Source organism: Colossoma macropomum, unplaced genomic scaffold, assembly GCF_904425465.1.
Source record: "Colossoma macropomum unplaced genomic scaffold, Colossoma_macropomum, whole genome shotgun sequence".
Lineage (NCBI taxonomy): Eukaryota > Metazoa > Chordata > Actinopteri > Characiformes > Serrasalmidae > Colossoma > Colossoma macropomum.
The window spans coordinates 16,595,907-16,621,072 of NW_023494799.1; the positions used below are offsets into that span (position 1 = coordinate 16,595,907).

Sequence of the window (25,166 nt, forward strand, 5' to 3'; positions counted from 1 at the left end):
TGTAAGTCACATTTGGTTTGCTTGCTTCAAATAATACAAAGCCAACAGCTGTAAAACAGCTTAGAAAAACATTAGCAAATGCCACAGCCAAAGAACTGAGTCAGTTTGCACAAATCTCACTTTCTACAATTATATATAGATGAGTGACAAATTAAAGGAAAAACAAAATAAACTGTCTTAGTTTTGTGTTGGTGCCACCATGACCCACCAGAACAGTTTCAATGCATCTTGATTCTATAAATTTACTGAAGGGATTGAACACCATTCTTCCCAAAGATATTCTCTTAACTGATTTTAAAACACATTGTGGCAAAATCTCCCATAGGTGCTCAACTGGGTTGAGAGCTGGTGACTGTGAAGGTCATAGCATATATGCATAGCAGATTAACACCATTTTCATAGTCACCAAACCATTCTGTGACTCCTTCTGTCTTGGGAATGAGGGCATTGTCATTTTGGAAGAAACCACTCCCGTTAGGACCGAAATGATTCATCATAGGATAAAAGTGACCCTTTAGAAAAACTTTCTATTAAATTTGTACTCACCCCCTTCCTCCGAAGGGACCCAAATCATGCCAGAAAAATGCCCCCCACAGCATAACAGACGCACCACACCAACCTCACTGCAAGAATCATTCATTCAGGCCTGTAACGCTCTCTTGGTGTACACCACACATGCACTCGTCAAGAATATGGTGAAGGATGACTCAGCTGACAACTCTGTAGACCAGGTCATGTGTTTTTGCAGCACTGAACTCTTAAATGTGCTCAGATGTGTTTAAGCACTGCAACCCCACTATATTATCCCTCTCTATGCAGCTGTGAACGGATTGTAATTGCACAGTCTAATCAAGTGTTTTGTTTTTCTTAGAACATATATGCAGTGTATAAGTTACTAAATCAAGTAACAATTATGAATATGACTAAAAATATGATATTAAGTGAGTCCAAACAGTGTTGAATCCAAACATTGACAGGAGTGCATTTTTCGTGGCAAATTCCATTATTTCCCAAAAAATAATTTAATAAATACATGACATATATCAAATTATTCAACCATACTTCTATTATGAAACATTCATTTAGCACCTGTAACCACTGTCCCATGACAGATTTGCAAAGTGTTCCTCTGTTTGGCAAGAGTTTGTCATGTTCTGACCATAAAGAATAGCTTAAAACCACAGTTAACAAACTGGTTTCTTCAACTTTCACTCAGGAGCAAAAATCAGCCTTTAAATTGGAAAGAAATAATGACACTTATTAAGACAATTATTGATATTGACTGAGACGAAAATTTTTATTGTGAACATTTTTGGCCATATCAACCAGCCCTAGTTTGGCATGATTTTATGTGTGAAAACCAAGTTGCAAAATACGGCAACTTTAAAAGTACTCTACTCACTGAAAACCTTTTGCCTGCAAGTTCTTATATGTTAGGCGGCACAACCAAAAGCGAAGGACTTTTATTTTGACAACCTTTTAAGAAAGAGGGGCCAGGTTACTGCATCAGTAAGAAGACCCCAAGTGACCTTCATGGTGCAATGCCAAGGTCAGTAGCCCTTTCAAATATTTTATGGTTAGAATAGTTCCATTCACCTTGTGAGGTGGTACCACCTCAGGAAAAGCATGAAAAATGTGTAATCATTATACTATCGTTTATTTATTTTAAAAATGTAATAACTAACTCAGATTCATGGACAATGGTTTCTACAGGTATCTAAGTAAATGCCAGTTTCATTTGAAATTAATTTGAAAAGTCAGATGGCACAACCAGTACAACTACACCAGTACAGTTGTAATAGCTGAAATAAGCATTTAAAAGCTTTGATAAAATCTAGCCATATTCAAGATGATCATAGATTTTGAAAACCTTATTTGTATATATATATATATACATACATTTGTATATTTATATATATAATATTTTAATGATAATGTAGTTTCCCCATCTATTTTAAGGACACACTTTAACTCATATGGAGCAAAAAAATTGAGCATAGAAACACTAATGTCTCCAGTCTCGAGCATGGCTCATGTTTTAACTTATTTATGCAATATGAGAGAATCTAATCCACACTGTGGTTTGTAAAGAAATCACCACACGACACAGCTTTGACCTCTGCTGCTCTGCGCCTCGGCTCACAACCCAGATTGCCCAAAGTTGCTCTTATTGTCATGCAAAACAAACGTGAAGACAATATTCCAGCAGGTTGAATAATTCATGCTCCCCTGGATGGCCATTCAGCTTTCGGTGAGTGCACCGGGCTCTCTCTCTCCAAACGCCTGACACAGGGCTTTTACTGGAGAGGGAGCAGGCACGGAACATCTGCTAAGACATCTGTTTGCAGCCTCCACCGTGCACCGGACTCCATAGCCCACTGTAAGCCTGCATTCCAGTAATGACACGTCCCAGTGATCCCGCGCTGCAGCGTGCCAGGGTCAGTCAGGGCACCTCTGAGGTCTACTGTCATGGGCGACCGTGTTAAATACAGTAAGCTGACCTTCAGAACCGTGGACAGCAGCAGCGGTGCGTACACCAGAGTGACTTTCACAGCTCCACACGGGTACTGTAGACTATAAATTACTGAAGGCTATATAGTGAAGTAGATTATGAATCACAAAAAAATTTCAAGGAGACACCAAAAGAAAAATACATTTGATTTAACTGACCTACGATCTACGATCACATATACGAGTTCATTTGTAGTAACTGTTGTGAGGTTGTACAAGCTTTATAAAATGCTGGCATATTTCATTCAACCTAATGAGAAATTGTTGCTTTTTTAGAACTAGTACAATAAGTGAAAAAACAGGAGTTTCCAAAACTGGAGTTTTAAAAATAAATACAAGACATAGAGAAAATGGGACTGTGCAAGACCTGGCAGCTCACCAAAACTGTCACTATCAGATAAGCAGTACTTAAAGCCTTCTTTTCTGAGAGAAAGGAGAAAATCAGGCTTAACTCTCACTTCAGATCTGAAAAAAATGTGGTTCTGTCTATCCTTCCACTATACGAAGACAATTCAATGTTATGGGTCTGAAAGGACATCAAGAAGCCACTACTGAGAAAAGGAAATTTGTTCTAAAACAGTGAAACTTGACATCTAAGATGTGGATAATGAGTCTAAATTGGTATTCGGGATTATATGGTTTCAAGATCAATGTAAATACGATAAACATGTTTAGCTGTTTCTGAAATTTCTACACTGGCTTTGCAAAAGCTCATTCTGACTCGCAAGCTTCATTTGTCAAAACATCATGAGTAATACGTATGTACAAATGTCAACAATAACAGCAGACTTGTCCCTTTTTTATTACAGCAAACCTGAATAGTTTCAACAGACAATGGAATTTTGGCACTAGACTGGCAGCAGTTCTGTCAAATGCAACAGAACTAAAAAAAAGCACACAGCTGATCTGTTTTCAGGACCTTGGACAGCACAATGCTTGGGCCCCTACTCAGCTTAACAAGGAAAGTACGATGGATCAGGCACAGATCACCATAAAACCACTTGAACAAGTTACAAATATAAGCCAAATTCAAAAGATAGTCTCATGTCTAAAATATAGTGCATTTTAAGTATCCAGAACCAAAATATCCTTTATCAAAAGCATAAGCAGGCTTGGAGGTTGTGCTGTGATTTCTCTCCAACTCTGCGTATTAAAAGCAACATCATTACCACGGCTAATGAAACAGCACAAAATCAGATTTGAAAATAATGATGCACCACCTGCAGAGTAGCCACCTGAGAGCAACAAACCTGAGATCAGGTCAGTGTACAAATAGCAACACAGGCAAGAACACGCCACAGTAACAAACCTCTGAAAACTGCCAAGTGAACTGTACAATTGGATTACAGTGGAGAGAACACTCTGATAAAGACAGCACATTTGTTGCTGACACAAGATGCTAACTCCAAATCTACTTAGGAGAAATCACAGTTCTAAATAAGGGTAAGCTTCAGACGCGTGTAACTAACACCCCTCAGCGAGAACATAAGTACGGGAGTGAGAGCTATTTAGAGGAATTCATAATGGAGTAAGCTCAACTTTGAGCCGAGGAAGATTTTATCAGCCGTCATATGACTTATGGCTGGCTTATGTTTCGAAGAGCAGTCATTGCCTTCTTCAAGAGATGAGACTTTGCTAGATGTGCATGCTAGAAAATGAGATTTGTTGAATGTGGATATTAAAAATCACCAGGAAAGGTAATTACTGATGCTTCAGTGCAGCTTTATTACTAGGCAGGAGACTGTATATTTCATGGAAATATAGACTTCAGGCTGGGGACGGGTGATTTGAAGATAAATTGTTATCATGAGAAAATACACCACAATCATAGATATTGTCAGTATTTTCACTATACTATACATGTTTCATTATAAAGAGGTTTGGATGGACCTACCAAGTGGTTTGGCCAAGGCCTTATCATGTTCTTAGGTGATCATGAGTGTAAGTCCTACATGCTGAGAGCAAAACTTCAAAACAAATGTCAATGGCCCCTTTAAAAACTCATTAAACTCTGCTGCCAGAGGAGCTACGGCACGTGCATGTCCATGTTGGGCATAGCAATAAGTATCAGTGTGCAGAATCTGAGCTTTCCGTTTGGGACCGGGTTTTCTACCACTATACAAAAGATGCACAAGGCTTTTTGTAACGGATGAACTGTGATTTTTTTTTTCCAGATTGACTGCACAAGCTCATTCAGAGCACAATTCAGAATGATAAGCATTGGTCATTGATTTATTTAATCGATAAATGATGATAAAACACCTTACATGTGACTTATATTTCTGTTCATGCATTTTTCTTGTAGTTGATGACATAAAATAAATGAAAATCTATGAATCTTTGGCTTTGTTAGATCACATTCTTTACGTATCAAATAAATGCAGCTACAGCATTGAGAAATCACAGAGAAGAGTAGATTAAACAGCAGAAACAGACACTTGTTTGCATTGGTCTTAAGAAGTTAAGTGGAAGTAGTGATGCACAACGTGTGAAAAAAATATCTTTTATTTCTTTTTTGATCACTTTTTAAAAAGTGTGACTATAATACTGGTGCATTGGGTCTGTTCCAACTGCTGTCCCTCAAAAAAAAAAAAGAATATTGTGATATGTATCATGTACAGTCATATGCAAAACTTTGAACATCCTCGCTCACATTACAATTTGTTGATTTTCTAAGGGAAAATATGTTAACACATCTACAGGGAGAACGTCCTTAAGTATGACAAATTTTAATGTGGAATTTATATTTATTTGCTGAATTTAACATATAGAAAAAAGTAAAATTCAAAATATAAAAATTTCCACAACTGGCCACATTTTATTTTTAATTTTTACCTTACATTCATTTCAGTAAATAAGCAGTAATTGTGCTTAAAATTCTGCAGAGGTGTGTACCCTGTAGAGGATGCATTAATTTATTTGCACTCAGAAAATCAACATAACATGTCATTTGACCAGGGGCACCCAAACTTTTGCATAAGACCATATTTTAAAAAAAATCTTTAAGGATTCAGTTTTTTACATATTGAGCACCCCTACTTCAGGCCAAAAACGCAAACAAGCAAAGACTTGACTGTACCTTTCTCTTCTCTCTCTCTCTCTCTCTCTCTCTCTCTCTCTCTCTGTTTTACTGTCTGTCTCCTTCTGTCATCTCTCTCTCTGCCTCACTCTCTCTCTCCCTCTCTCCCCCTCCTCTTTACACTTGTCTAATCAAGCAGTCTGATACCTCGGAGGACTGTGACTGCATTAGACTTTCAGATTGTGCACAGTTTGCCTGGCTGACTAAAGCAGAGAACTGGGAAGGGAACTGAGGCATATAATAAAGTCTTAAGAAGAGTTTTTTTTTTTTTGTCAGAAAAAAATGTGGTGGGGTTAACCGGGTCTGGCGCTTCTCACTGATGGGGTCTGTACTCACCCGTGCTTGGGTAGTCTGGGGTGGAAGGGTCTCCTCCTGGGTTTAATGTCACCCCAAAGGCTTTCTGCCATGCATTCTGCTCTGTGGGGACATCACAGGGGTCCACATAGAGAAGAGAAGCTCCAAAGCCCACCTCAGCCAGGAGAGAAAGCTGTGGAGACAAGAACTTTCTTTATCAACGCACTCTCATAAGAGGTGGACAGGACAACAAATTCAAAGTACAACTTTTAATAGATATTTGACACAATAGGAGACAAAATATGTTTAAACAGAAAGCGCAATGTTGGTAAAGATTTTTACAATTATTCAAAAATCTATATAATTAAATGGGTAAGATGTAAACAAAGTCATTCAGAGTGGTTTGATGCGAAATCCGTTATTGTCAAGAAGCTTACAGTCAGAATGGTTCATAACAGTGGTGGTTTAATCCCTTAAATGGTCACGACCTGCTAGTGGGTCCAAACTTTTATTACACACTTTTTAATCTTGAAATAACTCTGCCAGTTTGCATTGTAGTCCCTGTAGTTACTGAATAACAAGTATTAAGATGTAATAAGACTGAAATCTTTGGAGTTAAATAATGCAGTGTTTCTGACGTTGCACACAGGGAAACATACACCCTCACACACACACCACACTGTGCTCACTAACCTGAGGGTGGAGCTGTAACACAGATGTGTACTGATGTGCCTGTCATTCCGACATGGCAGTTCAAGGAAAAATGTGGATGGCGAAGTGGTTGACGGAGAGCAGATTTTCATTAATGTGGGTTAAACCTGAGGTCAGCGCTGACACTTGATCCATACGTGGGTGAGACGGAAGTGAAAATATTTATAGAAGGGAGGGATTAGGACAGTCTCCTCGGGAGGAGTGTGCGCTTGTGTGCAAGCGTGGTTTAAGAGCAGTGTGAGACAGACCACTTGACAGTGACGGTCTCATGCATCTGCAAACTGTACACCTGATGCCTTTACGCACTCACACACAGCTCAGTGTGTGAGGTATACAGCCATATCTGGGCCAAATCTCAGTACTGCACTCACAAACAAGTCAAAGAAAGTGAACAGTATTCAAATACTGAATTTACTTTTGGGGTTAGGGTTGGGTGCTTTCCTGTTGTTTCATATCTTCAAACCGTTTCAAAATATTACTGCAGTATACAGGATTCCCAGGGGCTTTTAGGCTGTCTTATCCTCTGTTATTTCAAACTTGAAAATAATCAACAAGGTTAGTCCGCTTACATGGTCACTAAATAAGTGAACACAGTGCACGATTTTCAAGCCATCATGCAATAAATGTCAAACAATATGTCTAATGATTGCTGTATGTTAAACAGTACAGCTAACTAGGAAAGCGGAGCTGGTTACCATTAGCTTAGCTAGCATGATAACAGCTCTATATACCACAGAACATGTTTGATTCTGGCTAAATAAAGCATCAATCCAAGGTTGGATAATGGTTGATAATGATTCAAATCTGGGGGGAGTGAAGTCAAGCAACTGGTGCTAAAGAGAGACAACATTAAGCCTTTTCCATGCGGTTTAGATCCGTAGCCTGACTGGCTAACAGTGTAGCGAGAAGTGTAGCAAGCAAGCTACAGCCCCAAACAGTCCCACACACCACAGTACAGGTTTCATCTTGACTAACTGATGCTTTGCTGACACAAATATTGATGATAGAAACTAATGTCTGGTGCTGGAGTGACAGAATGCTGTGGTGTTTGGGATTCTAGGGTTCTGGCTAAACTAACAATAGCTTAGTCAGCAGGCCAAATGTGCCACACACCATTTCAGCTAGCCGAAGCTAAAATGACAGCCATTTAGAGGATATCTGAGAGTGCGAAGTTGAGTGGCTGGTGTTGGAGTGAAAGCCGAAATCAGACATGTTCTACGGTGAGTGTAGCTCTGAGCTGTTGCTAAGCCATTACCATGCTCAGTTTTTCTGAGATTTTTCCTGGCTCTGATTTTTCCCCTCTTTATATTAGAGAGATAGATGTATAGATAGAACTTTATTGATCCTGAAGGGAAATTGCAGTGTTTCAGTAGCGAGATGTGTAATTTCACATAAACTTACATCTACTATGCAGAAAATAAAAAATAGAAATAAAAACAGACATAAGTTAAGTATAAGAGTAGAAACAAATTATATCTACTTGCATATTTACATATCATATGAGACAGATTTGTTGTATGTACATGATAGCATGCACTGAGTGGTATGAGGTAAACTAAAAACACAATGAGAATAGACAAAACTAGACAAAAAGTTACAGCTATATTACAATGTAAAGTGCATAGTGAAAGAGTTGTTACAGCAGCAGGTTATGATATATTGCACAGTGTGTATTAACAGGAGAGGTGATATAGTGATGTGGTTTAGTTCAGTTCAGACACCAAGAGATCAGTACCATCTCTGCAGTAAGGAGACTCATTGTAGAGCCTTATAGCAGTGGGTAAGAAAGATCTCACACGGCGCTTTTTAACACAGCACTGCTGTAACAGTCTGCACTGAATGTGCTTCTCTGTTTATCCAGTGTAGCATGCAGGGGGTGTGAGGTTTTATCCAAGATGGCTAACAGCTTGTTGAGCGTCCTTTGTTCTGCCACAACCTCCAGAGAGTCCAGCTTGACTCCTACAACAGAGCCAGCCTTCCTAATAAGTTTGTTTAGCACCACCTATCTGTGACCTCCCACACCACCAAAGAGTGAGCTCCTCTAAACTATACATTAACAATATATAAACTAACAATTCAATGAAATGCTGCTTTTGTGTTTCAATAGAAGTGTAAAATGGTGTGGTTTGCTCATATTTGTTAGTAAGTATGTATGTTGCACTTTGCCACTCAAAACACAAGTGCCTTCCAGTGAGCATGTTGCCAAGAATATAAAGACATATTTGAGAAGGCGGATGTAGCGAGCATTTTTTGCTAACCAGGTCGGTTAGTCTAGCTGATGTCCAGAAACAAGTTTGCACATCCAGGAGAAAAAAATAACTCACATAGAAGATGACGAGTCCTCATTAGAATCCATCTGAAGAGGCAGCCTCTGTTTCATCTAACATAAACACTACCAATTTCCCTCAGCTTTTTATGAATAATAAAACTTGTTTTCAATTGTATTCCTCTGCTTGCTGCAAAATATTTGTACCTTCGCTAATTTAATTTCTTTTCAAATTTGTAGCTGTTTTTCAGGTTTTTCCCTTCCTTCCAATTATTAACTCTTTCAGATACTTGAATATCAAAATTAGTCAGAATGCACATTTGTACAGAGCCCTAAATCAGAGCCCTAAATAGCATAACAACACCTATTAACTGTAGTAAAGTCACTGTAACACACAGACTCTTACTGCTTATTGCTTCAAGAAATGGTAAAATCTCATATGGTGAAATATCATGAACTGTTTAATGAATTATTTATTTTATAAAATGGATCATGACCTAACATATGATTGTCATGTCATGTTTGAAGCCACTGTAAAATATTCAATATCCACACACCTATGACTGCACACATACATGAATGGTCTGCTACAGCTTAAACCTACTTTCTAATTTTTAGCTTATAGAACTTTAATTTATTTAATGAAAATCTTTAATGAAAAACACATATTAAACAGTATAATACTGGAAACTTCTATATTTTTTGAAAACTGTTTCATCTCTCATTTTGAAAATTCCTTTTGGTGTGGGTTCATGGCAAACTGTGTGCTAATAATGCTAACAGTAAAACTCCAACACATTCATGTGCTTTATATATAAAATATGCTTTATATAAAAATGATGCAGTGTTTTCTGTCATTTCTGCCCAGTCACTCTGGAATTTTAGCACTCATCTGAACAATCAAGACACTTTCACTACACAAAAATGCTGAGAATTTTCCTCAGACAGTATGTCACTCTCTGAGGAAGCAGTGGAAAATTTACTGTACTGTAGTCTAATGGCTCATTAATGCCCTGTACAAATCCATAATTTTAACAGCAAAATGGAGTAAAATATTAGATGTATATATCATTTAATATTATTTAGCAAGCTGTTTAAAATTGAATTAGTCCTCTCTAGTTCTTTAGCAATTATCTTGCCCAGCACGCCAATTACTGCCTTATTATCCCATTACAACGCCTTATTATATAATCATATAATCAAATATTTTGCAATGACTTTAAACATGGCTCCTGCATTGCAAAGTAATGATCGGCACACCTCTTAGCCAATCACAATCGTCTTTCAGCACTATTTCCTCTGTCAAGCAAAAGAAAAACTTAGACAAAACTTCTCACAACACACAAAGTGAGAGTGGCGATGACAGTAAATTAGTCAGAATTATTAAGTTAAGAGATGGAACTTGTTACTGAGAAATGTGTAATTCAGACATGATCATCTGAAGGGTGGTATTTGTTACATTTCATTACTAAGGCTGGAAAAGTTTTGTATCAAATTTTGTGGAAGGCCACTCTTACAGCTCAGTGTCAAACTGTTAGCTGGCATACCTGTTTTGTTTAAAGTAGGCAATAACTTACTAAGGTCACTATATTCTCTAATGGACATTGTAATAATTAACATTAAGATAAGTCGGCTAGCTAGGACACTTTTTCTTTTTCTGAAAAGTGCTTTTTCTGTACAGTGCTTGCATTTGTTATTAAAACATTCTGTGATTAAATATAAAGATATTTATTAAGATAAACAGTGCACTCATACATGCACACTTATCTGTACTGTTTCATTAACGTTTGCTAAAAATGCTAGCTCATTCAAAGGGGTAGCTTTTTTTGCTCTAATGTTTTTCGAGCATTTTCCCTTGTGTGCTAGTAAATCCTTCTTTGTATTACCCCAGACAGCAAGAGGACAGCAGGCCACTGCTGGCCTGCTGATGGCAAAGCTGGCAGCCTGCAAGCTTTTTGCTCAGTGTTTTCTGGACAGCCCACTGGTGGTTAAGCCAAAAGACAAAATACCAATTTTTTATCATTCATTTTCCACTCACAGTCCAATTTACTTATTTTCTCTTCATTTCTTTCTTTCATTATCCTTTGTAAATTAGTTTAGTAAATAATTATAACATCAATTTCATTAAATAAAGCCATTTATACAGCTGTACCTAATCTAGCACAGTGTCAGCAACTACATTTTCAACAAAATCCTTTTATATTAGGCCTAATCATTTTTTTTTTCAATAGTTTGTTATATTTGTCTTAGTTTGCTTTCCAAAATAAAAGGCTGTGCACATTTAAATCTGTTAGAGGAGATTAAAAACTAGTTAGACTTGTTAGACTAGTAGGACAATAATCTGGGTGGTCCAAGGGTGGACCAGCAGTGGCCTAGAGTCAGGACATTGCTGACCTTTCAAGCCAGTGAACTGATGTATACTTGTTATCTGGTACTGAGCTTTTTGGTTAGCACAAACGTGATAGACGCAATCAGGTATCCTGAGCTGAAATTTTGATGGTCAATTAAAAACTTGATGGCCTCAAGACTCAGGGCTAAAACGCGAGACGCAGTGAGCTTTTTTAAAGAGCAAGCACTACAGCAAGCTTGTAACACACTTTGTGGAACAGCAGCCATTTATATACTTCCTGTATTTTGCTTGCACTGAACATATACTAAGCCATTTTAATGCAATGATTAGGTCATAATTTTCCTTCATTCCAATTTTGTTCAAAATATTGTGAGAATACCAAATTAACTGAATCGCAATGAAGTGTGAGTGTACTGTTATAGCCCTAGTAAATAAATGAGTTGCAGTACTTCTCTGCTAGCACCTTAAAATTAGGCTTATTACATACAGGGGCTTCAATGCAAACTGGCTGAGCTATTCTTATAGAAGTGTGTAATAAAACGTTGGTCATGCTGGTGGGCCATGGCCATTTAAGGGGTTAAACCAAAAAAATGACCACTTGCAAATGAATGATTGACATACCTGTTAGCCAATTACAATCGTGTCTAAGAACCACTTACTCTGAAAGACTGGCAAAACTCCTCAGGGGAAGCCTAGAGTGAGTTTGCCGGTGGCAAAAAATCAGTCAAAATAATTACGCTAAAGCCCTATTCAGATGGGATTAGTTTTACATAAGGAGGTTGCATAATGTTTTTTTTTAATGACGTTTTTTCAGTGATTTTAGTCATGTCCGAATGTGCCATGTCAGTCATTTTTACTGACGCCACACTCCTGTGTCAGTAAAGACTCTGACGTCTTTTAATTTCTCTAAACTGAGTGGTATTATGTCAGGTTATATTAATCCTGTGCAAACCATCATGTCTGTAAAAAAGCTATTATATCCTATGGAAAAGGAGTTTCTTTCATATGAAGGCACTCAAAAAAGCATTTACATTTGTTCTCTGTGGCTACAGTCAAGTTGATATGGACTTCCCAGCTCATATGTCCTATCTGAAGCTTAGAACCTTAAAAAGGTGTAAAAATTACAGAAAAAAAAATTGATTTTATGCAGTGATTTTGTGCTCCAGCTCCCCCCGCGACCCAGAAGTGGTTTAGAAAATGTGTGTGTGTCTGTGTGTCTGTGCAGTGATTTTGGCTGTTGGCTGTGAGTTCCCCAGATAATGACAACACTGATGACGCAGTGCATTCATTTAAGACTGCAAGATTGATGGTAAGCGTAAAGGAAATAATGGCTAAATTAAATGGTTTTACATGCTTTCTGCTTGTTTCTGAAGTAAAGCCAATGCATAAATTGAGTAGCCACTCTCATCTCACCGAAATCACCTAAATTTCTTATCTCATGAATTGGTAATGAAAATGACAGACATCCTGTGGTAAACTTGCATTACCTAACCACCCCAAGGAAAGCTAATGATGGCATGTGTTATTTACAAACATGTAATTCAGGTACACCCTATCCTGGTCATCTGGAAGGTGATGTTTCATTACTGAAGCTGAAAAAGTTTTGAATTAAACTATGTGGAGGGCCACACCCACAGCTGACACGACAAAAATATTAACATGACAAAACTACTAACAGGCATTCCTGCTTGCTAAGGTAGGCTAAACTTTATCTAGGTCCCTGTATTTGCTAATGTCCATTTTAGTATGACTAGTTATCTAATGATAACTAACATTACAGAAAAAAGATATCTGCCAAACAGTTAGCTTGCTAAGCTACATTTTCTTACAATTGCTGTTGACAGTTGGCTTAATAGATTAAACAGGACTGTTTAATAAATTGATATTGATATTGACAAATGTTAATGCATTCATGCATGGTTATGTGTATTGTTTCATTAAAGTTCAATAAAAACTAATAATAAATAAAAAGAATAATAGCACTGCTAGCTTCAGTTTTAGGTACAACGCTACACTCAAAAAAACAAACCAACAGGGTTGCTGGACGAACTGAGAATATGTCAACAATAAAAATATTAATTGTGTTGTCTTTAAGTAACTGGTTTATGTAAAATGGACAAAAATTTATAACTGCATTCCAATAAATGAAAACTATGAAAATTCTTTTTTAATGAAAAATGAATCGCACTGAAATGTTTCACTTTGGTTCTATCAACAATTGAATGTTATGCTGACGTAACAATGTCTGTACATTGACTCTACTCTACTTGATGGAACCGAAATGTGTGGAATAATTGAATTAACATCACACAACAAATAATTTTTTGAGTGTAGCTCAACGGAAGGAGTAGCTTCTGTTGGTCATACCTACTTATTAAATATGAAAACCTGCTTTAATGTCCATTCTCAAACTCTCCTCTACAGGCTTCTAATTTTTCCTTTGTGCTCCTGAGCTTATTAGTGGGTTAGCATAGGTGTTTTGAATGCTATGGTGTTTTTACTACAACTAAACACTAAAAAGTAAGAAGCGGTGAGCTTTTTTAAAGAGCTGGTACTATTGCTTGTAACCCACTTTGTGGGACAGCAGCCATTTATATACCTTGAGTCACTGTTAAAGCACCACATTTGCTTTGAACATCTACCAAGTCATCTCACTGCCATAGCTAATGGGGTGGCTGAGGAGCATATGTGCAGCATCAAGTCATATATGCTAGCATGTCTGGATAAAATAGGGGCATCTACCACAAAGAAGACTGTGCCATTGGGGGCTGCAAGATGAGAGCTCTTTGATGCCTGACATCTATATGATGCAGCAACATGACCTTTCTCCCAGGGATATAGATAAATGGACTTGTGAATGCAAAGGTAAAATCAGCACTGAACATCTCCGACGGCGGATGGGAGGTCCTTCGCAGATAGCAATCAACACCTTGTGGGTATTTTTGTAGCCGCTCTAAGCCACAGAGAGTATTTCCATGGTTCACGGCCCTCATGCTAAATGCCAACGAGCGCTAACACCTTGTCTTTCAAAGAAAAATGGACGAGCAAAACTAAGCACACAGCACTTGACATTTACTTACAAACTCCACCGCACACAGTCAGTCACTGACAGGGTGAGCTAATAATATGGGCAAATGCCGTGTTTGAGATATTGAAATGAATGTCTTCCAGCCAAGGGTTAAATTATTGAAAATATATCTTGTTATCTGGTATGCCATTTACTATTACATGAATCATTACTAACATAGAAAAAAGTAACATTCAAAGTTGAATCCATAAGAACCAATGGTAACATTTCCCTGAAAACACGTCTATAAGAAACTGCATTCATAACAAACTATGATGTATTCATAAAGCATTACAAACATGATTAAATATTTATACAAATGCATTACACATTATAGCTATGTTTATTATTCATTTATGCATCACAAATACAGTGCACATGTTCTAATAATGGGGTTATAATATCACATCTGTTAGTAACAATCTAATGATGTAATAAATAAATTCTGTCACTTGCAAAGACATGTTACAGTCCATTAAATGGTCCATTAATCTATCAGTTATTGTTCCATTTCAGATATTAGCAAAAATCTTAAGTTGTTAAAAGAAATATATAAAAACATACAATAGAAATATGGATAGTGACAAGTGTCAAACATGTGTTAGAATAATACAAATTTAAATATACTTTATTTATGACATCTATGGTACATTTCTAAAGAATCTGTGCCTAAAAACATTTGAAAAATGAACCATTTTGAGTTTAGATGAGGAGGTATGCATTTCTCCAAATGAATTCATAAGTATATCTAGTTGCAACATCATGTTAAAACTAACCCCACTATGTGGAGGCTGTACTTTCGCATTGCTATATCTTGCTAGGAGTTACTTACTTTATTTATGTTGCTATAAACTGCGGTAAAAACAGTAAAGAATATTCTGTTTAAATGTGTTATTGGTTTCAAAAGTGAATGTTTGAATATTACACAGTGAAATAAAAGGCATTTTCACATGTTCTTAATTATATGGCAAAAGGTAAAAAGTGTCCAAATAATTTTTCTTGCGAATATGGTAATATAGGCTATTTTAAACATTTAAATATTTAGTTCAATGTCCAATAGTTCAAATGTGCATTCCTAGCTCTGAAACTTCTCCCTCGCTCCTGGTTGACCACTGATGCCAAACAAAAACCCTGACAAAGGGCTCCCGAGTGGCGCAACGCGAGTTCGATCCCTGGTGATGCTACAGCCATCCGTAGCCGGGAGTCCGAGAGAGCACAATTGGCCTCGCTCTCTCTGGGTGGGTAGGATGGCCCCTCCCTCTCCCCCCATCACTCAACGCGATGCTAGTCAGCGCAGGCGTCTGTTAGCGCTTTCCTCCGAGCGCGTTCGGCTGTCCAGTGACATTGCGTGAGCGGCAGTTCGAAAAGATGCGGTGGTTGGCTTCACAGGTCTCGGAGGAAGCCTGTGCTAGCCTTCATCCTCCTAGCGTTGATAGCATCGTGTGATTGGGAGAGTCCTAACTAGCGGGTGGGATTGGAAAAGACTTAATTGGGGAGATAATTGGGTAAAAATCCAATGTGCCATACACGCTGCACTAACTATGGCTGACGTAGGCCACCAATATTCATCAACAGCCTGATCTATCAATCGTGAGTCGCGAGTGTACTGATTATGTGAGAGTGCCGTGAGTGTATTCTGTGCCTCAAAAGTATAAAGTATGAATTCTGTGACTTATTACGACAGTGTTTTAGGGCCACTGTTAATAAACATAAAAATAGCAAACTTCGAGAATAAAGTCGTAATATTTTGAGAAAAAAGTCGTAATAGAGAAGATAGAGAAGAAAAGTTGTAATATTTCGAGGATAAGGTGGGCTAACTGTCGAAACAAAACAGACCATTTCCTCCGAGTCCGTCTGGTTTTTTATTCTAGATAAACACTTTCCTGCACAGCCGTATCAGCTGTTTCTTATACTAATAACAGGCTGGTGCTGATGTGCCAGGAGAGACAGGGAGGCTGAGTATTTCTTTATGGGTGAAATCGATGTGAAAGTATAACTCCACCAACTCCTCACCGCCCCTCATTTAACACGAGGAGGTGCTGCCTTCCCTTTGCAAAGTCTTTGGCCACAATATTGCGACATTTCCTGGTATTACTACCACTTTAATGTCGTAATTCTACGTCTTTTTTTCTCGAAATGTTATAACTTTTTTCTCAAAATATTACTTTATTCTCGAAGTCTACTATTTTTATTTTTATTAACAGTGGCCTAAAATGCCATCGTAGACTTATACATAAACCTCAGCAAATAAAGAGCACGTATGATGAAAAAAGTTACTTTCATGATACAAAAAAACAACGCTTAGGTTGAATCTTGAGAAATATTTGTCTGACTTCTGTCAAAATTCACTGATGACATTGCTATGAGAATATGAGATGACCAAAAGCATGTTCCATTTGAACCTGTTTAACTACCTTAAAAAGTCCATATTGTGTTAGTTTGTGCCATATTCTCCCCTACATTTACCTTGTTCCTACACTTATTGGCTATTTTATCAGATACACCTACCAAACAAGTGCTCTTAGTTGCTCTTACACTTTTCTGGAAAGAGACCACCGCTCCATAGATATTATTTGGGTGGTGACCCATTCTCAGCAGTGATACCAACATTGTAGCGGCACACAGCAGTGATACCAACATTGTAGCGGCACACTAGTGTATGTTCTGCGCCGGAAGCAGCATTGCTGGAATTTTTAAATATTTCAGAGTCACTGCTGGGTTGAGAACAGTCCATCAACCAAATAATCTGCGATTCCTGGGGGTCTTATGATAATGCATGGGGTAGAGGGCAGCTAATAAATTGTACAGCAACTGATGGGCTACAGTCAGTAATTGCTACACTGAACAAAGTAATCCACTGAATTTACTTGATGCAAATGTGCCAATATGACCCTTCATTTATTTAGTTTACAGTCAAAATGATCATTAAGTACAAGTTAATTATTTTTAAAGACATATTTATGAGGAGATTAGATTAGTTAATTTGCCCACATAAGGAAGGGTAAAATCATAGAAAGTACGTCAACAGGATTATTTTAAAAGTTTTTTTTTCAAATTGGAGTTGGAAAAATATTAAAAGATGTACAGAAAAAAAGATTCCTAATAACTGTACAAAATTAATAACTAAATAGTCATTATGACCAGAAATTAAATAAATGAAGGGTGGTCTCTGACTTGCACAGTACTGTGCATCATTTTCAAATGAATAAAATATATTAAGTTCACTTGCATGGTAGGTGTTTTTAATAAACTGGCAACTTATTGTAATGTGATATTAACTTCCAATATCCTTTATGTTCTTCTTTTTCGAGAAAAAATATGGTCAGTTTTGGTTTCACTCTAGCCAGCAGCTTCAGTAATACGCAGTGATAAGTATCATTTTCTGACTGATTGTCTAAGGTGGAGCAGTCAAAAGCTTGATCCTCATGGACTACGGGACTAAGCACTCAGTTTAAAGGAAATCAATAACCCTTCCCAAACAAATACTGCCTGAGAGGGCCACAGAGTGTTAGAATTCAAAGCAGGAGCAAAGAGAGCAGAGGGTCAATATTGCCACAATAGCTACATTTACCCTGTTAAAGCATTATATCTATGTGTACTAAGAAAAGCATTTTATTCAAAGGTAGTTATGAGCAGTGCTTTATGTATCATTGCACATTTTTAAGCTTCTAGATTGTGTCTTGGCTAAAAGAACAAATGTGAATACCATTTTCCTGGGATTCATTGGGAGGTCAGTTGATCAATTTTTTTGACACTGGATTATACTGATCTATGAATTTATATTAAGTTGTACAATACTGTGCAAAAGTAGGAGACCATTCTTTCATTTATTTAATTTCCAGTCAAAAGTCATTAAGTACATGTTATTAATTTTTGCCAGGAAAAAAGAAGGAAACATATATTTACCAATAAATATAAATTGGGAAACTTGCTTTCATTTTTTTACATTAATCTGCAGGGATATTTTTCCACACATTCAAATTTCAGTCTTGGAAGTTACATGTATTTTCTGATTTTCTTGGTCTAAGCAATGCCCATAGTGTTGTCTTCTCACAGTGGAAGCATGGACAGAAACACCTATAGATTTCTTATATTTCTAAAGCAAGAGTGGAGTTTGACCTTCTCTTAGAAATAAAAGCTTTAAATACTGTTTATCTCATTGTGGTCAGTTTCGTGGTCTACCAGACCATGGTCTTGCCTTGGCTGAACCTTCAGCTTGCTAAACTTAAGTGTCTAGGAGTTACAAACATAGGCCATAAGATGCCTTGCAAATGAAACTAAAACAGTGGGAATGAATTTGAAAGCATCAGTGCAAAACAAAGTACTAAGTAACTGCTCTATTTTCCCTCAGAACTGCTTTAGATTCAACTTCCTATAACAGAATCACCTTGAAAAGAAAAGGGCTCAGTCCATTTTTAAACACAAAGTTGCCAACACAGAATTTGCCATTTCTTATATGCAACCCCGTTACCAAAAAAGTTGGGATGCTGTGCAAAATGTGAATAAAAGCCAAATGTAATGATGTGCAAATCATGCAAACCTCATATTTATTCAAAAATACTATGAACGCAACATATCAAATGTTGAAACTGAGAATTTTTTTTTGAAAAATATATGCTATTTTGAATTTGATGCCAGCAACACATTTTTGAGAAAGTTGAGAAAGAGGCATGTTTACCACTTTATTGCATCACCACTTCTTTTGCCAACACTCTGTAAGCATTTGGAAACTGAGGAGACCAAGAGCTGTAGCTTTAAAAGTGAAATATTTTCTTTTTCTTGCTTGATTTATAATTTTAGCAAATGTTGTCAATGGGTGACAGGTCTGGACTGCAGGCAGGCCAGTTTATCACCTGGACACTTTACTACGGGGCAATGCTATTGTAACACATGCAGAACATGGTTTAATATTTTCTTACTGAAATAAATAAAAAAATAAAATAAAATAAGGCCTGGGTGGCAGCATATGTTGCCAAAACCTGTATATAGCATTCAGCATTAATGGTGTCTTCACAGATGTGCACATCATCTATGCCATGTGTACTAATGCATCCCCATATGATCACAGATGCTGGCTTTTGAACTGTGTGCTGATAACAAACTGGATGGTCTTTAGCCCGAAGGACACAGTGTCCATGATTTCCAAAAAGAATTTAAAATTTTCTTTCATCGGACTACAGGACACTTTTCCACTTTGCCCCAGTCCATCTTAAATGAGCTCGGCCCCAGAGAAGGCGGTGGCATTTCTGGATCTTGTTTATTTTGTATTTATTTTGTATATATACATGGATCTTGTTGTTTTGTATTTGTGGATGCAGCGACAAACTGTGTTCACAGACAGTGGTTTTCAGAAGTGTTCCTGAGCCCATTCAGTGATTCCCAGTACAAAATAGAGTCTGTTTTTAATGCAGTGCCATCTAAGGGCCCAAAGATCACGGCCAGCCAATACTGGTTTTCAACCTTGTCGCTTGCATATAGAGATTTCTCTGGATTCTCCGAATCATTTAATGATATTATGTACCATAAAAAGACTCTCTAGGATGCCTTTGCAATCATGTTACTGTCCTCTTGCCAATTAACCAGCAGGTGTTTTTGATAGCATTACACTTTACCAGTCTTTTGTTGTCCTTATTCCAACTTTTTTTTTAAATGTGCTGCTGGCAGCAAAATATATTTTTCAAAAATTAAAGTTTCTTACATTCAACATTTGATACGTTGCCTTTGTACTACTTTCAATTAAATATCAGGTTGAAATAATTTGCACATCATTTCATTTTGTTTTTATTTACATTCTGCACAGCGTCACAACTTTTTTTGGAAAATAGGTTGTATTCATTTGCAAATACTACTTGTATTTATGTTGACACCCATAAGCCAGAATTACTTCTGTAAAAGTTTTATCAAACATATACGCAAAAGATGAACAGTGTCCCCTATCTTGCACTGGTTACAGGGATCTTCAAATGGCAGTCATTCATTATGGATTATAAGACTTTAATAAATCTCTAGGCTAAACTGAAGCTGCTGTTTACGCCAACACTACAGCTGACCTTCTCTCTGATCCTCAGTAATTAATGTTATTTGCATAAAAACACCTGGCCTAGGAATCCTAATTACAAAAACAAGAGCAGTAAGTAGAACTGGCAGAGAAAACTATGGTTACGGGGCCAAAAGGTAAAGGTAAATAACTTTGCAGTAGAAGCATTATGCTGATTTACTGTTTGTCTAGAAATATAGTCTGGAAGTTACGCTAATCTAGTAGTCAAATAATTAAGATTGGCTTAAACTGTATTTTTATAATCTTCCATAACAAGGTCAACAATACATGTTGCTTGCAGTCTGTGCTACTTTTCAGTCAGCAGTGAGGACTGCATTTTCATTCATCATAAAAGTCCACCTTCATCAGTCTGGACTATTTCTTTCCTTGGATACATGAGCAGCCAAACAACAATCAATCAGTTACGTCAACGCAAAATAAACACTGTGCCGGTGCAGCTTTTTAGAGATGGATTTTACAGTAATGTAAGTAGATATGGCGTTTGAAATGTAGTGTACCTTGCTGCCAGTTAATCACATTTAATGGTTTCTCCCATGACAAGAAAGCAGTTCTCAGTGGAAATGATATTATGCCATTTTAAAGTGTTTTATTATTTATCCTGTGTATGCTTGACAATTATAAGCCTAGTTCAATTCTCAGTTTAGCTCATTCAATTTATTTGTATGGTTCTTGTTACAACAGACACTGCCAAAGTGTGGCTTTCCAGACCCCAAATGAACAAACTGAGGTTGAAAGTGGCAGGAAAAACTCCCTATAACAGCATGATGAAGAAACACTGACAGGAACTAAGCCTCAAAAGAGAATACCATCCTCCTCTGGGCCACAACGGACAGTGGAGTTAAATCAACTGCACCTAAATACTCCTATTTATCCTCTGGCCTCAAATCATCAAAACACATCACTTGTATAAAAGATTTAATGCAGAAAAAAACCTTGACAGTGATGGACAGTCTGCAAATGGAAATGATTTCCTCTAAACTTACCGTGTACAGTAAAGGTGCATGTCCAAGCTTCAGCAGTGCAATTTTATTGGTCGCATTCATCTGAGCTCTGACCCATCTCAAATCTTCAGAACTTCCATACTGTACATCCACCACTTCTGCCTTAGAAGATAAAAAATAATAAATATCAGCCTTGGTATTTTTTGGGCCCTGAAAATATTGGCACATCACTTAAGTCTTATTTTTCTTGGGTGTGTAGCTGATAACAGAACATTTTAAGGGTCGTCTGTTTTGTTACTGCATTTAACACCAGTGTAAATGAGATGCATTTTCATCATTTATATAAAAATACATAAGAGGAAATATGCCTGCCATGTGCTGACTAGTGGTGAGGGGATAAACTATGAAACAAAAGATAGAGGATTCATGAGGCTTTACTTTTGGCTCTGGGGATGGGTAGAAAACAACACCCTCCACTCTGTCATGGCTTCAGTTGTCTTTTAAAAGTGCATAGGAGCTGAAAAGTGGCTAGCAATGGTTGCTAAACAGGGATTGTAGGCCTAAGAAACATGGAATGAGTCTTGAGATGGTCTGCCTGGCTCAGTCCCTTATATTGACAGTCCAGTTAGGTCTCTGCCCTGTAGCACAGTTTTGTCACATACTAGATACTATACTGTACACAACCGATGAAGAGTAGCATGCAGTATACAGTTTATACTGGTGCAGTATGCAGTACACAGCTATTTCACACACAGCCATTGTCTTGCTTATTTCAATCCCAATTTAACTTAGCAAAGATAGAAGCCAAACTGAGAGACATATGTGAGTGTTAATAATCCAAAACCAACTGCAGGTGAGTGTGATAATGAATGGGAGGAGCCAAGGTGGAGCTGAAGCTGGAGTGAGCCAATTCAGGCTGGTCAAGTGCAACTGGAGTCTACCCAGAGACACCATGACAACTATTCTATAGGCTTATTAGCCATGAGATGTTCACATGTAACAGGCAGCAAGTGTTTTCAAATGGTGTAAACTAGTAATAAATGAAAAAAATGAGATTTAAGGTGTTGGTGCAAACAACAGACAAAAACTAGGTTCAAATATGCTACAAAGGATGTGGATGTGCTGTTTCATTGTGAGAATACTGCAGTGGCCATACGCTCAGTGTTAAAATCGTAGATATAAGAGTTGAATAAAAGTAGCAGCTAAGGTGGAATGCTATTTAAAGGGCCGGAGCTACAAAGCTGGCAATGCATCACCTGTCCTCAATTCATTTTTCAGAAGGCCTGAAGGCAAATTAAATGAGATTTCAGAGAGGAGAGCACATCCCGCTTGGTTTGGCAGAACTACAAGACCACAGACATGCGAACTTTATTACATGTATCAGCGCTGGCATCATACAAGCATCCTGTCTAACTCTACACTAGAGGCAGATAAATTGGGAAACAATGAGATTTGCACTGAGAGGCTGTCATTAAGGTAATGAAGTTAACGAGGGTATGCATTACACAGAACACTTTGGCGCTGTTCACGAGTCATCTCACACCCGCTGCTGCATTCCTGAATGCAGGAAGAAATAACAATTGTTTTCGCATCTGCTTGATTGAGGACCAGAAAGAAATATCCACCCGACAATTAAACATTATTTTGAGGAGAGTGGTAAATGTCACCACAATCAGGCACTGCTATTAGGAGGTAGACAGAGCAGAGACCCGCCTGCATAAGACTGAGGCTTCACATCCATTAACCCATGCGATGTAATGATGCATTGAAAACAGTGGGACACAGCAGTGGGATAAGAGAAAGTTCATTTTGGAAATGTGGAAAAAACGTTCTGCCACGTGGCTTTTTAGAACCATCAGCTACTTAACTGTCCATTAAAGGGAAGCTGATGGTTAACCCCTTTTCACAGTAGTCATAAAATGCTCTTTCCACCTGTTCTGGATGTCCATCATGCTTTTTTTTCTTTCAATAATGTTGAGGCAATATATTTTGATGGAATGTGTCTTACAAACCTGGGAACAAACTGGATTTTCATTTCTGTAGGTGAGAAAGCAAGTCAACATTCATAAAAGTGTATTTATTGTGTTTAAATACTGTTTTTTTACTGCAGCACATTGTATACAGGAATTTAGGTATGAAGAAAGCTGCAGCTGTCCTGTCAGTTTTCTCTTACCACAGTTGTCTTTGTGGAGAGGTATGAATTGTTTTTACAGCAGAGGTTTCTCAACCCTCCGCTTTTGCCCCTCATTGCTCACTAGAAGCTCAACACAGACATTTCACAGAGCCAACAGTTTCCCTTTTCTGATAACAGTGTTACAGGGGAAAATATTTTATTCTAGCATTTTAATTAAAAATATCCAGGTCACTAGGGGATTTGCAGAATGAAGCTACTTGCCATATCAATAACTGTGATTAATAATTTAATTGTGTATTAACTGTAAAAGTACAAGCCTAACGTGGCCAAATTAGCTGATTAGCTATTTTGTTAACACGGGTAATTTTTCAAAGTGCCAGTATCCACATAATGAAATCACTACTCGGTTATTCATTTTCATCACAGGAAAATATACAAACTAACAATTCAGTGAAACAGTGGTTTTATGTTTTAACAGCGCTGTAAAATGTGGTGAGTTTACTTGTATTTACAAGTATGTATGTGCAATTAATACACTTTGCTACTGTGAAACACAAGTACTTTAACATGAGGGGATTGCCAAGGATGCACTGATTCGGATGTGAATGAGAAGGCAGAGATACCGTGGCTTTATTGCTTACTAAGCTAGCTACTCTAGCTGATGTTAGCTAGGTCCAGTAACAGGGTGCATTTCTCTGACAATCTCACATGTTGGCACATTGTCCACTGAGGAGAAAAGACCTGTAAGAAGATGAAGTGTCCTCATCAGCATCTAGCCTTATACTAGTTAGTTGTACTTTTAGTTCATTAGCTTATTAGAGGCAGTCTCTATTACTCATCCAACATGAAAATCTACCAATTTCCTTCAGTTATTATTTTTTTTATAAAACTTGTTTATAAAAGAAGTGTGCTATCACTTAAAACAGTCTACAGCCCTGGGTTTAGGGTATTTTTTATTTTGACACATTTAACTGATTTTAACGCTTATAGATACTCAAATAGCAAAAATAAGTTGGGAAAGCACATCCCTACTATTGATTTGCTCCCAACTAATGGCAGACAAGCACTACTGCTGCCCTCTAAAGGTGTTATAGCACAACTTTTGCATTGGTATATATACATATAGTAACAAGATTTTTATATGACAGTGACAATTTTTCAGCATGCACACAATGAAGCACACTACGGAGCAATGTTGAGACAAAAGGAACAATTGCAGAATGTTAATAGAAGTTAAAGAGTTCAGTCTTCTGTGCCTAGTGATGAACTTCTAAATGAATGTAAACGGCTAGTCCCTGTAGTGAGGTTCTTTAGCTCTAAGAAGTCCAGAAGGAGACTGTGCTGGAACGCACTCCGCTCTCTAAATGGCTTTTATGCAGAACTAACACAACCAGAGACTTTCTTTCTGTCTGAGACTCTACCACAGTGGGGGATACACATATAGAACAGACGGATTCTAAGTCTCTAAGGCTGGCTTAGTTGAAACAATGTCTAAATAATATGTTATATCACGCAGAATGAAATTTGATTTTCCATAAATTAAGGGAGCCGACAATGTTGTTCACAATATGAGCTGGTCAGAAACAAAATAGCAAATCCAATATAAAGGGAGCCAGAAGATATTGCAAAAACATAGAGCGTAACTACCCAACATTTCTTTCTCCTTTTGAAATTAAAACCAGTAATTGCATTGTGCTAGCACCCAATCATTGCTAATCTGCTATGGGAGGAGAGTATGCTGAGGATATAGCTCAT

General features: G+C 37.5%; 1 protein-coding gene across 1 annotated transcript in view; it reads right to left on the bottom strand.

Moving 5' to 3' along the window:
• The window catches only part of LOC118819423 (inactive N-acetylated-alpha-linked acidic dipeptidase-like protein 2), a 321,925-nt gene that overhangs the window by 160,308 nt on the left and 136,451 nt on the right, over nucleotides 1-25,166 (bottom strand). The window contains exons 4-5 of the mRNA XM_036587209.1: nucleotides 21,320-21,439; nucleotides 5,927-6,077 (exon numbers count right to left, since the gene is read on the bottom strand). Coding sequence (XP_036443102.1) covers nucleotides 5,927-6,077; nucleotides 21,320-21,439 — 271 coding nt within the window. The remainder of the gene's footprint in view (nucleotides 1-5,926; nucleotides 6,078-21,319; nucleotides 21,440-25,166) is intronic.